The following is a 14,532-nucleotide window of genomic DNA, read 5'->3' as shown; positions in this document are numbered from 1 at the left end:
GCTCTAGGGTCTCGGGCTCCAAAACACAGTTCTGCCCTTCAGAAGATCCACTGAGCTGCTGGGTGTTGCTCTGAGTTTTTTGAGCTCTGTTACGCTTCTATGTGAGCAGTTCAGTGCAGACACATTAAACCATAAGCCACATAGAATGCCTGTTTGTACAAGGGCAGAATCAGCCCATGTATGTAAACATGCTTCAAAGTCTGTACTTCTCTGCTGCCAAATACTTGCCTCTGTTTAGGTTTTTGCTGTCCTTAGACCTCCAGGTTATTGATGTTGTTCCAGCACTGTGCTGAAGTTGGCCTGCATGCCAAGCTGTGTCAGTACGAGGGTTACTTATCTCTGTGATGGGAGGAGGAGCTCATCCAACTGGAGACCTGTACAAATTTCTGCTAGAGTTGAATGAAGTCTCTTAACAGAGTTGGTATTGGTCCCAGATGATGTGTTTCTGTATTGGGATGAGCTAATCAACTTGATCTGATATGACAGCAATTCAGTACAATGTGTTTTGGAGTAATGTACTAACAAATTCTAAGATCAGAAGTGTTATTTAGGTTTACTTGCCATTGTGGATGGGAGCACAAAGCTTCCAACCTCACTTGTGTGCAGATGCAATTATCTTTATTTTTACTTCTCAGGCAACTTTTCTTGTAAATCCAAATTGCTCACTCTTTTAGTAGTTGGTTATCATCTAATTGATTCACATTAATGAGCAGACAAGGCCTCCTACCTGTTCTCTTTCCTTGTGTAATCAGAGTTTGTTTAGAAGGCCAGGCATGGGAGAAGCAAATACACTTGTTCTGAGGTCCATGTTATTTGCAGAGCAGGTAGGATGCTTTCTTTCTGGCCAGGCATATTTTTTTCAGCATGGCTATGAGTGCAGTGTGTTCAACTATAAGACTGAACACTGAGCTCTTGAGTTAGGATGCTGGAACCAAGTGCTTAGGAGGGTTCCTTCCTGGAATATGCTCTGGCCTGGGCAGGACTGTTCTCCAAACAATACCAATGTTTGCTATTATTCCTTGAAATTAGACTTCCAAGCTACAAACTTAAGGCATAGATATAAAAGTTAAAACATATGGATTATTTTCCCTCATGCCTGTGAGTCATTTAAATGATTGAAAACCTACATTTCCATTGCTGATGTATTTTGAACTCTTGGATCACCGTGCTAATTCTAAACATGACTTCTCTTTTGTGGTTGACAGATGAAGGTTGGCTGGAAGTTGTCCAGTCTTTAATTAGAGTTATTCCACTAGAGGATCCGCTGGGACCGGCCGTCATAACGCTGCTACTTGATGAATGCCCACTGCCAACAAAAGTAAGTTGAAACACTGTGTTTATCTGCAGCTGAATTTCAGTTGGCCCTGGTTGCCATGATAGTTGCTGGGTGGGTTTCGTTGATTATGCAGGACAGTTAACTGCTCAGAAATGGGTGTAACTTGTAACTTGGAGTCATTTTTGGTGACCTGGCATCTCATCACTACTTAACACTAGAAGCAGTGTAGTAGAAGATGAAAAAACACAGCTTTCTGGGGAAGAACAAGGAGACTTTGGGCCTTAGCTGCTTCCATTGCTCTCTTCTCCCTGCAGGCATTCGAGGCCAGGCTGGATGTGGCTCTGGGCAGCCTGGGCTGCTGGTTGGTGACCTGCACAGAGCAGGGGGTTGGAAGCAGATGAGCACTGTGGTCCTTTTCAACCCAGGCCATTATTTGCCATGCAGTATGCATGCTCTGCAGTGAACATCTGCGGGTGTTTTGGTTTTTTTTTCCTCTAATATCTGAAAGCTGCATATGCACCACTCACTACTTAGTTTGTTTCTTCCCTGCACGTAAGGAATGCAGTGCAACTGAGCATCCTGAGTTGAAGAAACAACACTTTAACTGTTTAATACCTATATACAGTTTTGGCAAATGTGAGCACTCTCTTTACTGACCATTAAACTGGCCCTGGATGGAAATACAATCTGCAGCGTTCACGCTGTGCTGGTGCAAACACTTTAATGAGGGAAATGCAGACCTCTGCTCCACGTGAAGAATTTCTGTTGTGTTTTTTTTTTTTCCAGCTGTACAACTTCCTGAGTCATCAGGTGACCTGTACTTCAAAAGTCACAGTGCAATTGCCTGCTGAATAGTTGACTGTAAGAGGCAGTGAGGTACTTCCTCCTGGGGTTGCTCAGAGGCTTTTTCCCTATTGCAGTTCTTTACAGCACAGCAAAGTGCAGGGAGTTGCAGCTGTGGCATCTACAGGTCATGTGCAGCCCATTAAAGTCTTTGCTGTTCTTTTTTATTTTTTTTTTCCATATTCAGAATAAGTTTAAGTATTTGGTCTTCAGGGATTTAAGTCAGTGCCCAGCTCCTGCTGCAGCTGGAGAACAGTAGGCTGGTTTTTGTTACGGTGGGCTGTGAAGTCCATAAAGTTGAAATGGCAGCACAGTAAGCCGTTCAGCCTATAAAGTCTTCATTTAACTCAACGTAGTTGATGTCTCTGAAGGTTTTAATAATATCTAAAGGCAGTGCAGGGTATGGCAAGAGGCTAATTTTAGGTTTTTCCATCTTGAGTCTCTGGCTCAGTCATCCTTTCTGCCCTCACCATTCTTTCCACTTCATGTCAGTCCTGTTCATCAGCACTGCTTTTGTGGTATTTGTTTTAGGAGAATAGCTGCTTTTCAGTCTTATCTCTATACAAATTTCAGACTCTAGTGCAGCAAATTGATTTAAGCATGGCTCAGACTGCTGTTTGAACAGCAAATAAGCATCCAACTTCAGCAGTGCTATTTTTTCTTCAAAAGGCCTGCTGATGACTTCAGTATGAGAAGTTCTATTTTAATTAGATCCCAGCCTGAGATGATGTAGTTTATATTTGAATCAGCTGAAATTTTCATGAAGTCTGGAAAGTTAGGGGAACTTAGAAATCCTGGAGGGCAGAGATCTTTGTTGGATCATTTGGCTCTAGATTAACCCCTGACTACCCTGGAAATGAGGGTTACCATCTGAACCTATCTTGCATTTTGTCCATGCTGTACTGCTTGAATGGAGCAAGTCAAAGCACAGCATTTTCTATTTATTTCCTTTCTTGCTATTTGTTAAATCAGTGTGACTACAAAAAATCACATGATGTGAAGGAAGCCCTGTAGGACATCTTGCAAAGCTGGCAGCACCCTAAACTGATACAGCCATAGATATCACTGGTGTTGTCTTGCCTTTTCCTAGCGTTGAATTCCTCTTGCTGCAGGTGGCTCACTTGTCTGAGCCTAGAAGATGTAGATGGTAACAAAGACTAACAGACTGGTGTTAATTGTGAAATTGCAGACCTTGGATACGTTGAGCTTCTCTTCCCATCTGTTGTTTGTTATTTTTTTTAATAAAACAGAACCATCCTGTGCTGTCTGGTTTTAGTAGATTCTGTGATTGTGACATATTACTTCTACATTGTATCACCAAGATTGGAAAAGACCTCTAAGACCACCTAGCCCAACCATCTGCCTACCACCAGTAGTGCCTGCTAAACCATATTCCTCAGTGCCACATCTGTACCTTTGGTTGAACGCCTCCAGGGACAGTGACTCCACCAAGTAACATATTGAGCTGGGGGAAAACTGTGTATCTCATGCTGAAGAGACTTCTGATTTTCTTTTGCAGGATGCATTACAAAAGCTGACTGAAATATTAAACTTAAGTGGAGCTGCTGCTTGTCATGATGCTTGCCACCCTGCTAAACATCGGAATACAACTGCGGTGCTGGGCTGTTTAGCTGAGAAATTAGCAGGTAAAGCCAAGGGATTGTTCTGGAAGCTCACCCCCAATCCAAACAACTTGAGTTTTCTTAGAACTGAACAATGTTCTGCATGGAGTGGATGCTTTGTCTCACAGGTGTGACCCGTTCCACTCTTTGATTAAAACATTGAACAGATTCGGTCACCAGTTTGGATCTGACTGAGTCACTTTAAATCCCAGATACTTAAATTCCTTGGTGGGTTGGTTAGCAGTTTGACACACGTTTGTGAATCTGTGTTCATGCTTACAGTATGTGGTCTTAGCACTGGTAATTAGTCTTATTTCAGAGTTATGTGAGCATGTGGTTCCGTAGTCAATAGGCAGGAGTATTAACTTAGAGGCTGGGTAGAAGGACAGAAGAGAGATGCTGTTTCTGCTAAACACATGCTGTTCTGTTGTACCTAGCTGGAAAGATTTTCTCTGCTGTGCTACTTAAAAGATCACTGTTGGACTTCCATTTTAAGGTGACTTTTCATACCAAACTTCTTAAGCTCCCTAAGTGCCCTGTTGGAAACTGATGGTTAAGTTTTAATTCCTGCTGTTGGGCTTTGTATTTAGTGTTGAGCTCCCATTCTGAGGAAAGGGAAATGGAGAAAAAGTGATTGTCTGGTGTCACCTGGCTGTTATTAAAAATATAATTTCACTGTGTCTGTTGAAGGAGAGAAAAAGAGCAGGAAACACATTGCACTGTAATATTTCTACCTTCTCGTTACAGTAAGTTGAAATGAGACCCAGTGCCTGCTAATTGCAGCAGCTCAGACAGCAAATCTGTTCATGCTGTGGTGGAATCCACCACGGCTTTTCAGAGTTCGAGTTCCCTTGCATCTCTCCTGGATGAACAGCAGTATTTTAGGGTAGTTTCTTTAATTGACTACTTGTCGTGATGCTGCTGCAAACTGTATAGCTCACAATCAAACAGGCTGTATTAGACCCCTGGTTTGGCTTATTTAGAGCTGCTGGTAAATGGAGCTAGTGAGTCTTCAGCCTCTATGGAGGTTTGTGGCCCTGCCTGTGGCCAGGGGGTTGGAACTTGATGATCCTTGGGGTCCTTTCCTATGCAAGGTATTCTATGATTCATACTTTCCCTCTGCAATTAAAGGGCAGCCAGACTCTTCTGCTCTGTATTACACTTCTAAGCAGTGGTGGATGTATGATAGTTCCCATGGATGGATCTAACTTTCAATATTTTTACAGGTCCTGCAAGTATAGGCTTACTCAGCCCAGGCATATTGGAATATTTACTTCACAGCTTGGTAAGTGCCTTCAGTCCTTTAGTATGTATCTGTATGTTGTGATGAGAACAGCTTTATGTGACAAGTCTGGGTTGATTGGTAAATACTGATAATGTTCAGAAAGTCCCAGTGAAAATATCCCCTAAAATATACAAGACTCTGCTGTTCCCATCTCCTGGTTTTAAGAAGATATTTGAAGTAACCAAACCATGCTGCATGTGATACAGAAGGCTTCTCATCACTATTCCTCTGTTTTTTGTTGTCAAGTGCAAACTTTTTTTTCTTCCTCTGCAATAATTATTTTGGATTACTTTCTTTACGCTTAAGACCCTCATCTTCCTCTTTCTGTTCTTAGTTTGTTTTTACAGAAAGTTAAAAGAAGGAGGCTTCATGGAAGCCTTTCAGAAAGCTGAGAGGGGGTTTTTTGTTTGTTTGCTTTTGGAGAAGCAGTTCTGTGCTTTGCTCTAGAAAGGTCAAGTTTCTATTCTGTGCTCTCAAGTCAATGCTAAGACATAAAAGTTCTGATTCCTCTTGTGAGCTCAGTGGCACAGTTGTGGGACTGTTGTGAGATGAAGAGAGGCCATTGTGAAGAATTGGTCTGAGTGGCCTGCTTGGTTGACTTCAAGCTATTTGCTATGACCTCTTGGAGGGCAGGGAGAAAATTCATGCATCCTGTTTGAGTGTGGTTTGTTGGTGTTCCTAGCTGATAGAATAAATTGAGCTCCACACTTAGAGATTCTCAGAAGTTCACAGGCCAAAGCATCCTGATGTGCTCGAGCCAACTGTTGGCAGAAGGAGGGGTTAGGTGACTTTCAGCCTAAGGCATTCAGTGACAGAGCTGTTCCTACCCACCTGTATCACGTGCTTACTGACTATTCTTACTGCTCATGTTTAGAATTTCCAGTCCCATCCGACGGTGATGCTTTTTGCACTAATTGCACTGGAGAAGTTTGCACAAACGAGTAAGTATCAGCCCAGTGCTGCTCTTAACAGTAACATTGCAGCTTCTGCGGCGTGTGGTTGTCATTTGCTTCATCAGATCACATTTCTTGTAAGTAAGAAGGACTGAAATGATACGAAATGTGGCAGAGAAATATTGGTGCACTTAGAAGCAGGAGGGAATATTTACTGTGTTAGTGCAACCCCTCAGGACCCTTGAGCTATTTGCAGAAGCTCAGTGCGGAGCTCATCAGTTGGAAAAGAGTCTTATAAAGTCTTATGACACGAGGCTGCTGTCACTGAAATAAACCTGTATCAAAGAGATTCAGAGCAGTGATGGTTGGGTGCATGCAGGCAGGAAAAGCATTTATTGCTTGAATGACACCCCCACCCACAAAGCCCTGAGAGTTTTGCTGGAACTCAGTGCTTCTCAACAAGCAATTGCATCATAAAGAGTTACAATAGGAAACCTTTGTTACTGCGGGGGGGGGAGGAAAAATCTGTATTAAGATGGAGAACAGCCACTGTTTGATTGTCTCTGGTTTGACTCCATGCAGGCAGGTGCTGTATCTGATTGCAAGGTTAGTTTGGGAGTGGAACTTAATGCTGGGATGTAAAGTTGGTACGTTGGGTTGTTTTTTTGCTGTTGTTTTCTGTTCCTACTGATTCTGTGCAATGCTACTTCTTTATCTAAACGTGTTGTTGGTTTATAGGAGTTTCTTTTTTTTTTTTTTTTTTGCTCTCAAATTGCAGGTGAAAATAAAATGACAGTTTCTGAATCCCGCATTAGTGACCAACTGATCCTGCTAGAGAAATGGACAGATCACCCAGACTATTTGAAACGCCAGGTTGGATTCTGTGCCCAGTGGAGTTTAGACAATCTGTGTAGGTATAGCAAAGGGATGGATTCGTTTAGTGGCAATCCTCCGAGGAAAGAGGTTTGAGGACTTGGTAGTTTCTAATGTCCTTTGGTTAAATTTGGGAAAACAGGCTTCTTGGGCTTAAGGGGCTCCAGTCAGTGTATGGTAGGCCAATGGTGGTTGTTTAGTAAACGTCTGTCCAAGTGTTGTAGCAAATTAGGGAAATAAGAAGTAGCCCTAAGATAAGATCTTGATTTGTAAGTTAATGTCTACGTGTCAGCAATTTGCTGCCTGGTAAGATAAATGCTTCAGATCCTCCCACGTGAAAAGGGGAAGAGCTGCTTTGGCTCAGCTCAAGTTCTTCACCCACTTGAAACTGAGAGAGTAGAAAACTCTTTGTATGTTTTCTGTCCCCACAATACTTTGCCACATGTGATGAATTGAGAAAGCCCTGTCCTACTGAATATACAAATACAATGGTAAACCCTGAAACAATTGGCGTCTTGGCATAAACCTGCATGCCTTCTGTTTGCCTGTGGATTTCTTGAAAGTAATACTTAGGCTGAAGGAGCTCTAGACAGAGTTATCTATTAGATTCTGCTGTTTAGAGAACATTTATTGCAAGAGGTGCTGTTTCCCTGCAGGCAGAATGCCAGTATTTCATTCATTTATGCCAGAAGTGAACTGGATCCTAACAAGAATGATGATGATGATGATTATTTTTGCTACATGAATTGTTCAAAACGAAGCTTTGCTGTAGCAGTCACTTGAACTAATTTTATTTTGCAGTTTTAAAAGAAGGCAGGCAGTTTACATATGAGAAGGTTGACTTGACCAACATCAGGGCTATGCTAAACAGCAACGATGTCAGTGAATACCTGAAGATATCACCACATGGATTAGAGGTAAGGATGTCATTTCATGGTTTCAACTGGAGAAAGAAAAAGTAAAGCAATGCCTATATTCAGAATGGGGAGCAGAGCACTTACAGCTCATTTTTTAATTAAAACTGCCTCGTGGAATCATACAACAGCCTGAGAAGGACTTCAAAGATCATCTCGTTTCATCCCTCCTGCCATGGGCAGGGTCACCAACCACCAGACCAGGCTGCCCAGAGCCACTGAAATTTTAATTTCAACTAAAACTGTTTACTAGTGTGATCCCTGTGCTTGTATTGCCTGATCTTGAGACACTTATAGAAGCAGGATTCTTATCTCAGCCATGTTTTGTCTTATTTCCTCTGTTACATGAAAATTCGCCTATAAAGAATAAAAGTAAGGTTGACCACCTTGGCTCTTGTAGTAAGAGCTAGCTGACAGCCAGTGACATTAGGTCTTCCTGTCTTGGTTACCTCTAAGTATTTAAAATTGATTCCATCAGTGCTTGACTTCCTCTCTTCTCTTATCACTGACCACATTTCAGCCTTGCCTACTCAGCGGTTAGGGTGTGACTGTTACCAATGGCACTTTGAAATTGTATTACCTCTAACACTGTGCCTGTGTATTCTTACGTGCAAGAAACTTCATCCAAGGGGCGGGGGGGGCGGAAAGGAGTTTGTTGAAATGCTTCTTTTGCAGCAGATTAACTTCTGGCTTGGTTTTGGCAGGCTCGGTGCGATGCCTCCTCTTTTGAAAGCGTCAGGTGTACGTTCTGCGTTGACTCTGGAGTTTGGTACTATGAAGTTACAGTCATTACTTCGGGAGTGATGCAGATAGGATGGGCTACCAAAGACAGTAAATTCCTCAATCATGTGAGTCCATGCAGTGTCATCCAGCCAATCGTGTACTTCTCAACGCACAGGAAAATAACTCTGGTTATTCTGTGGCAGTAAATGGGCGCTTACACCTTTCACTTAATTTTCCTCTACTTTAGCAGAGCTGGTTTTTATTGATGCAAGTAGTACAAGGAAGGGCAGGGTTGTCATTGCAACACACTGACACTGGTCACACCAATGTTTCATAATTGCTAGCAGTGACAGCGTATCTACTTGCCACTGCCTGTGTGTTACAGGGAAATGGTTTGTGTCTTGTGCTTTATGCTCTTCTTAGGAACTCTTTAGTCTTCAGGTCACAGCAGTGGTTTCTGTCAGTGTTTTTTGTGAAGTAAACAATTGCTTGCTAAGATCTGGTAGGTTATCATGCACTCGTTTTTGTGCAGGTCATCAAACAGCCATTTGATTTCTCTCTTTAGCATAGAATCATAGAGCCATAGAAAGGCAGGGCCACCAAGCTCCACATTTAACCAGGCTGCCCAGGGCCCCATCCAACCCGGCCTTGAACACCTCCAGGGATGGACGGGGCATCACAGCCTCTCTGGGCAGCTGTTCCAGCACCTCACCACTCTCATAGTACAGAACTTCCTTTCCTAACATCCAACCTCAATCTCGCCTCCCTCAACTTCAAACCATTTCCCCTTGTCCTGCTGTTATCTGCCCTTGTAAAGAGCTGGCTCCCCTCCTGTTTGTAGGCTCCCTTTATATTTATATTCCTGTTCTGTTAATTTTCACTAGGGAAATATTTTTTTCAGGTGATTTTGGGATAATGCAGCATCATTGGTCCTGCTGGTAGAAGCAATGTGATGCAGTTCAGGAATGTGGCAGCTTTTTTGATTAAACATAAGCATTACAGAAAGACTGAATTCTCTGCATTTTTACCCTTGTTCTGATAATATAGAATAAGTACACTTGCTTATTTACAGTTTCTTTTATTCTCTAATCCAGCTAGCTTGGTATCTTATTCTAGATATTCTTTTCAGTATTTAATTTTTAAGGTTGTGCTCTTACATGGCACATCATACTTAAGTGCTGGCAAACATGCTGTCCAGACAGTCCTACAGTCAGAGAAAAATCTCTGCTAATGTTAGTGGAGATGGAACTGGGACCTCTTTCTCCTTAAATATTCATGGTAAAACTGGATGGCTGTCAAACTCAATATGCTGTAGTGTATTTGCTTCTCTATTTTCATAATGCTGAGAAAGTGTAGTGGCTGCTACCCAACAAACTTGTCTGCTTCAGCTTAGAAGGAACTTCCCACATTATCAGCCTTCCAAAGTTAGCCATTGTCAAGTTCATCAAAGCACAAGTTAAAAATTCAATACAGAAGGCTTAGATGATGCAGCATACTGCTGCTGACTGGAATGGAAAGACAGGGCTGAGACTTTAAGTTGACATTCCTACTGGCTGAGCTTGACAAGAAATATAGCTGTAATCCAGGTAAACTTCATAGTTGTCTTTACATGGTTTTCTGATCCCACGTGGCATTTCCTTCAGGAGAAGTGTTTACTTATTTTGAATATAGAGGTGAGCAGTTAAATCTGCTCATTTCTGATCATTATGGGAAGTTATTCTACAGCTGTGTCAAATGCAGACGCTAAAATGAAGGTAGGCCAAATAGAGATGTGAGGTGAATGGAAACATCAGTGGCAAGAAACACATGGGAATGGAGTGTGGCCTTTCTCACCATCTACCTTGAATCTTCCTATGGTCTTTCTGCACTTTTTAGTGGTGTAAATAGCATTGTCTTCTTCTGGTACATGTGTGTGTGTCTGTATCACGTCCAAAGTCCAGTCCCCCAATTCTAGCATGGCATTGAGTGCTGTTTTAAATTTAGTTAACCAAACAACAACAACAAAAACAGCCAAACCCTACTGACCTGTCCTAAGCACAGGCATTGCTGTTGTTGAGTGTAATGGAAACTGTTTGAAGTGAAAGACAGCGTGTTTGCCTTCAGAATGTTAAGAGGTTTAAAAGATTTTTTTCCCCACTTACTGTTAAGGTGCTTGGTGTGGATGCAGCTTTGTCTCTTTCCTGTACAAATAAACAGAAGCTGTCATATCTGAGCTGGGTTCTCTGTTGCTATGGTTGTTTTGCTGGTGACTGAATGCTGCTGGCATATAAGTTCATCAGGCTTCTGTCTGAAACATAAAGAAATTATCTTGTGAGCACGCATCAGAGAAGCCACATGCTCTTTATTTCCAATATGTACAACAAAACAAAAAACTGATCCTGAATACAACATGAAACATTCATGAGCAGAGGTTAACTTTAATTGGGACACCTTATGTAATCAGACCCTGGCTGGTGTTTGCTCTGCAGACCAACCACGTAAGGAAGCTGTCTTCCAAAATGCCTCTGGATTTCATGTATGGACTCTCCTATTATCGGATTCATCTGCTGCTCTGAAACTTGTGTTTGCTTGGGACTCCTTTCAAACAGAGGGAGGCTGACACTGAGAGGGACAGAACATGCAGCACGTTCAGTGAAGGTCCATGGGACTGATATCTGTCTGTGTGCTGTGTGTTCTGGTCGCTCTTGGGAATGGGGTGGGTGTCTGTTACAAGACTGACCTCAAGATAAGAGAGAGGTTGTGTGCCTGTGTTGACTTTGTAAGCTTCAAGAAGGGAAGATAGAAGGGAGGATAGCTATTTAGCTACTGGACTTGAGATATTTAAATAGACAGGCAGAGAAAATAGCTCACAGAGCTATTCAGAAAAACAATTTGGGGAGGAAACCCCTTTCTTTTATTCCTCTTTACTCTCCAACAAACTCATTCTGATGTGAAAACGAAGCCGAGGCTCTTGAAAAGCAGATGGTGGTGGAGGGATCCCATCTTGCTCTTGGAGGAGTGGTTCAGTTTGAATGCTTTAGCTGATCTCTCTGAGGAATGGCTGCAGGCTGAAATGCTTCTCCTTTTCCTAAAGGAAGGTTATGGCATTGGAGATGATGAGTATTCCTGTGCTTACGATGGCTGCCGGCAGCTGATTTGGTATAATGCCAGAAGTAAACCACATTCCCATCCCTGCTGGAAAGAAGGTATTCAGACTATATTCAGCCTATCTGAATTTGCTGTTTATCCTAGCTGGATTTCTGCACAGGGTTCTTCCTTTTGCAGGCATCACAGCTTGTTAGCAGGTGTGACTGAAATAGTTATTGCCTAATCCTGATGATGTGAAGTGTTTAATAGTTACTGTGCTTTCCTAGTAGTGCTTGCAGTGCTTGAAGGATGCAAAGCGGGCACCATGCTCTTGTTGTGCAATACGTGTAGAGTGTAGTTGGATAACTGCTCTCTGTGCTGCCTTTTCTATTAAAAGTTTCTCCCAAGGTTGGCACAAGCATATTAGGAAGTTAGCAAGTATGTGTTCTGAGGGTATCTTCAGTAATTGCAGAACAGCCAGGGAGAGGCAGGTGGGGAGAGAACAGCTCTCCTTCCATTCCGTGCACAGCATAGGCAGACTAAAATACTTTATGTATTGACCACATTGCCTTGTGTTTTGCTAGTACAGCTTGTTCCACTCTACTTCTTTCGCTGTGCTCCTCCTTAGTGAGACAGCTCACTAAGGTACACGATGCATCTATTTAACTGTTTCAGCTACTGGCATGCAGTGTAATTGAACGATTTAAACGATCTCTGTTTTGCACTTAAGGAGACACAATAGGATTTCTGCTAGACTTGCAAGAAAAGCAAATGATCTTCTATTTAAATGGAAACCAGCTGCCTGCCGAGAAGCAAGTCTTTTCATCAGCTGTGTAAGTATGTGCTCAGTGGGAATGACAGTGACCTGTATGGATAACAGTTCTAATTACCTGAAAAACATTCCATTTGAAAAGTTAATTCCCAGGTGAAAGTTGCTTAGAAATGTCACAACTCAGATAACGTTATGGAGTGGATTGGTGCATTCTGAAGGCTGTATGAAGTTGCTGCATTGCAGTGGGGCTGGGGCCTGGGTAGTGTATTGAATATACAGGGCAGGATCTCTCTGACTGCATTACAGGATGGTGTCAGGCTAATATTTCCAACTCTTACAATTAACATGTGACTGATTCCTCTAACTGTCACAGAGGAGTTCAGCATTTCAGCTCTGGGAAGCTGTTGTGATAGTTGAGAGAGGCTTCCTATGCAGCTTAATTAAACACTACAGTAGTTTCTAAATGGACGTTACTGTGCTAATCACTTCATTCAGATTTCCTTATCAAAACGAAGCTCAAGATGCTAGTAAGACAGAAGCAGCACAGTGTAAAGTCTTACAAAATATCTGGTCTATTCAGCTTGTTTCTCTTTTCATGTGGAGAAAACTGGCACTTACTTTGCAGGTTCTTCTGTGCAGTTACAGTATGATTCAGCTCAGGGCCTTCCTGTAAATAAAACTGAAAGGGGTGATGGCTCTGGTGTTTTTATAAGGCGTCTGTGTGGCTGTGAAGCAGACAGCTGTCCCAGGGTAATCCTGCAGGAGCAAGGAGAGACAGATGGGCATGGTGCTAAGGGAGCTCGCAGGCCTGAATTCATGGTGTACTTCGCTGGTAGGGAACCTGTATGCCTTGCAGGTTTGCCTGTCTTGTGCCTGATCAAATATAGCAGCCAAGAGCAGAGGGCACGTGGCTCTCCCCAATGGCTGTCAGTTTGGTTGCAGGTGCACCAAACAGTTGTTTGGGAGGAAAATGTTATTTCCACTTCTGCTACTGAAGGAGAGACCTGAGCTGATTGATGTAAAGAGGATCAGGCTGTGGGCTGTTGAGATGTATGTATTTGCTCTTACTGTAAGTGTGACTAATCCCAGTTGTAAGCAAGCAGCCTCTGTTGGTTGACTGGGGAGTAAATTCAGATAAATTCTGACAGTAAATTCCAAGGCTGAGAACTAAGAAAGGGACGACATAAGCAGCTGACATGGGGTGTGTTACAGGTTTTTCTTCCAGCTAGCTTAACCAGATCTATTTAACAAAATGTTCAGGGTGTATTTTTGTTTGTAATGAAGCATTGCTTCTAGAAAGCTCTCAGTGCTGTAACATCCTCAAATGTTTCTTCCTCCTCTTGCAGATCTGGCTTTTTTGCTGCAGCGAGTTTCATGTCTTACCAACAATGCGAGTTCAACTTCGGGGCAAAACCTTTCAAATACCCACCACCAATGAAATTTAGTACCTTTAATGATTATGCCTTCCTGACAGCAGAGGAGAAGATCATTTTGCCAAGGTAATCCTTTCCTCTGAGTACAGAGGAATGAAATACTTCACTTCTGAGTTGTGTAGCCTTACACTATCCTTATAAGAGTGATCTTTTCTGAGGTCATGCCTCCACAGGTCTCTTCTAGAAAAGGATCATATCATAGGTATAGCAAATAGAGCCCACAGAAATACTCAGACATACCATTAAAGTAATTCCTTGTGATATTAGGCTAATTTAAAGTTGCACAGTAAACTGGACTAGAAGTGTCTCGTGCTGTGTAAGAGTGATTAGGTTGATTGAGGACCTACAGTTGTAATTAAACAGTGTGTCTTATTTAAAAGTGACCTAATTTGATGTTGGTAGCGTGCAGGTTCTGTGTTATTGTAAGTCTCGTTGGGCTTTTCTGATTGCAGTGAAAGTTAACTCCTTTTCGTGGATTCTACCAGCAGAGGTCATTCAAATTTCCATGTGCTCAGCCACCTAAATCCACCAAAATTTGCAAAATTTGGGTAAATCCTTCCTGAACTTCCTGTGTTGTTGGCAGGTTTGAAACCTAACAGCTTTTCTGGATTAGGTCATCAGTAATGAGACAATTTTCTGGCACACACACAGTAACAGGAGAATGATGGTGTGTGTCCCTTTCCAACTTTGTCTACTGATGGCTTTTTAGGCTGTTCTGCATGTGGTTCAGAGGCTCTTTTGTTGCTTCTCATCAAGTTGGAAGTGGGTACCCCAGCCATGAGAAAAGCAGATTGGTTTTGGATTACCTAGCTGGTTGTTACAGTGAGTTATG

At 42.4% G+C, this 14,532-nt stretch overlaps 1 protein-coding gene across 2 annotated transcripts in view; it reads left to right on the top strand.

The window, feature by feature from the left end:
- Positions 1-14,532, top strand: part of RSPRY1 (ring finger and SPRY domain containing 1) — a 32,085-nt gene that overhangs the window by 13,959 nt on the left and 3,594 nt on the right. For both annotated transcript variants that reach the window (XM_042821413.1, XM_042821414.1), the window contains exons 5-14: positions 1,206-1,318; positions 3,639-3,765; positions 4,968-5,026; positions 5,901-5,967; positions 6,698-6,829; positions 7,594-7,709; positions 8,411-8,554; positions 11,503-11,614; positions 12,226-12,328; positions 13,614-13,766. In XM_042821413.1, coding sequence (XP_042677347.1) covers positions 1,206-1,318; positions 3,639-3,765; positions 4,968-5,026; positions 5,901-5,967; positions 6,698-6,829; positions 7,594-7,709; positions 8,411-8,554; positions 11,503-11,614; positions 12,226-12,328; positions 13,614-13,766 — 1,126 coding nt within the window. The remainder of the gene's footprint in view (positions 1-1,205; positions 1,319-3,638; positions 3,766-4,967; positions 5,027-5,900; positions 5,968-6,697; positions 6,830-7,593; positions 7,710-8,410; positions 8,555-11,502; positions 11,615-12,225; positions 12,329-13,613; positions 13,767-14,532) is intronic.

Source organism: Centrocercus urophasianus, unplaced genomic scaffold (assembly GCF_019232065.1).
Source record: "Centrocercus urophasianus isolate 14NV4802_14NV808 unplaced genomic scaffold, USGS_Curo_1.0 seq_2, whole genome shotgun sequence".
Classification (NCBI taxonomy): Eukaryota; Metazoa; Chordata; class Aves; order Galliformes; family Phasianidae; genus Centrocercus; species Centrocercus urophasianus.
Note: the sequence above shows the minus strand (reverse complement) of the source record. Positions and strands in the feature narration are given on the sequence as shown.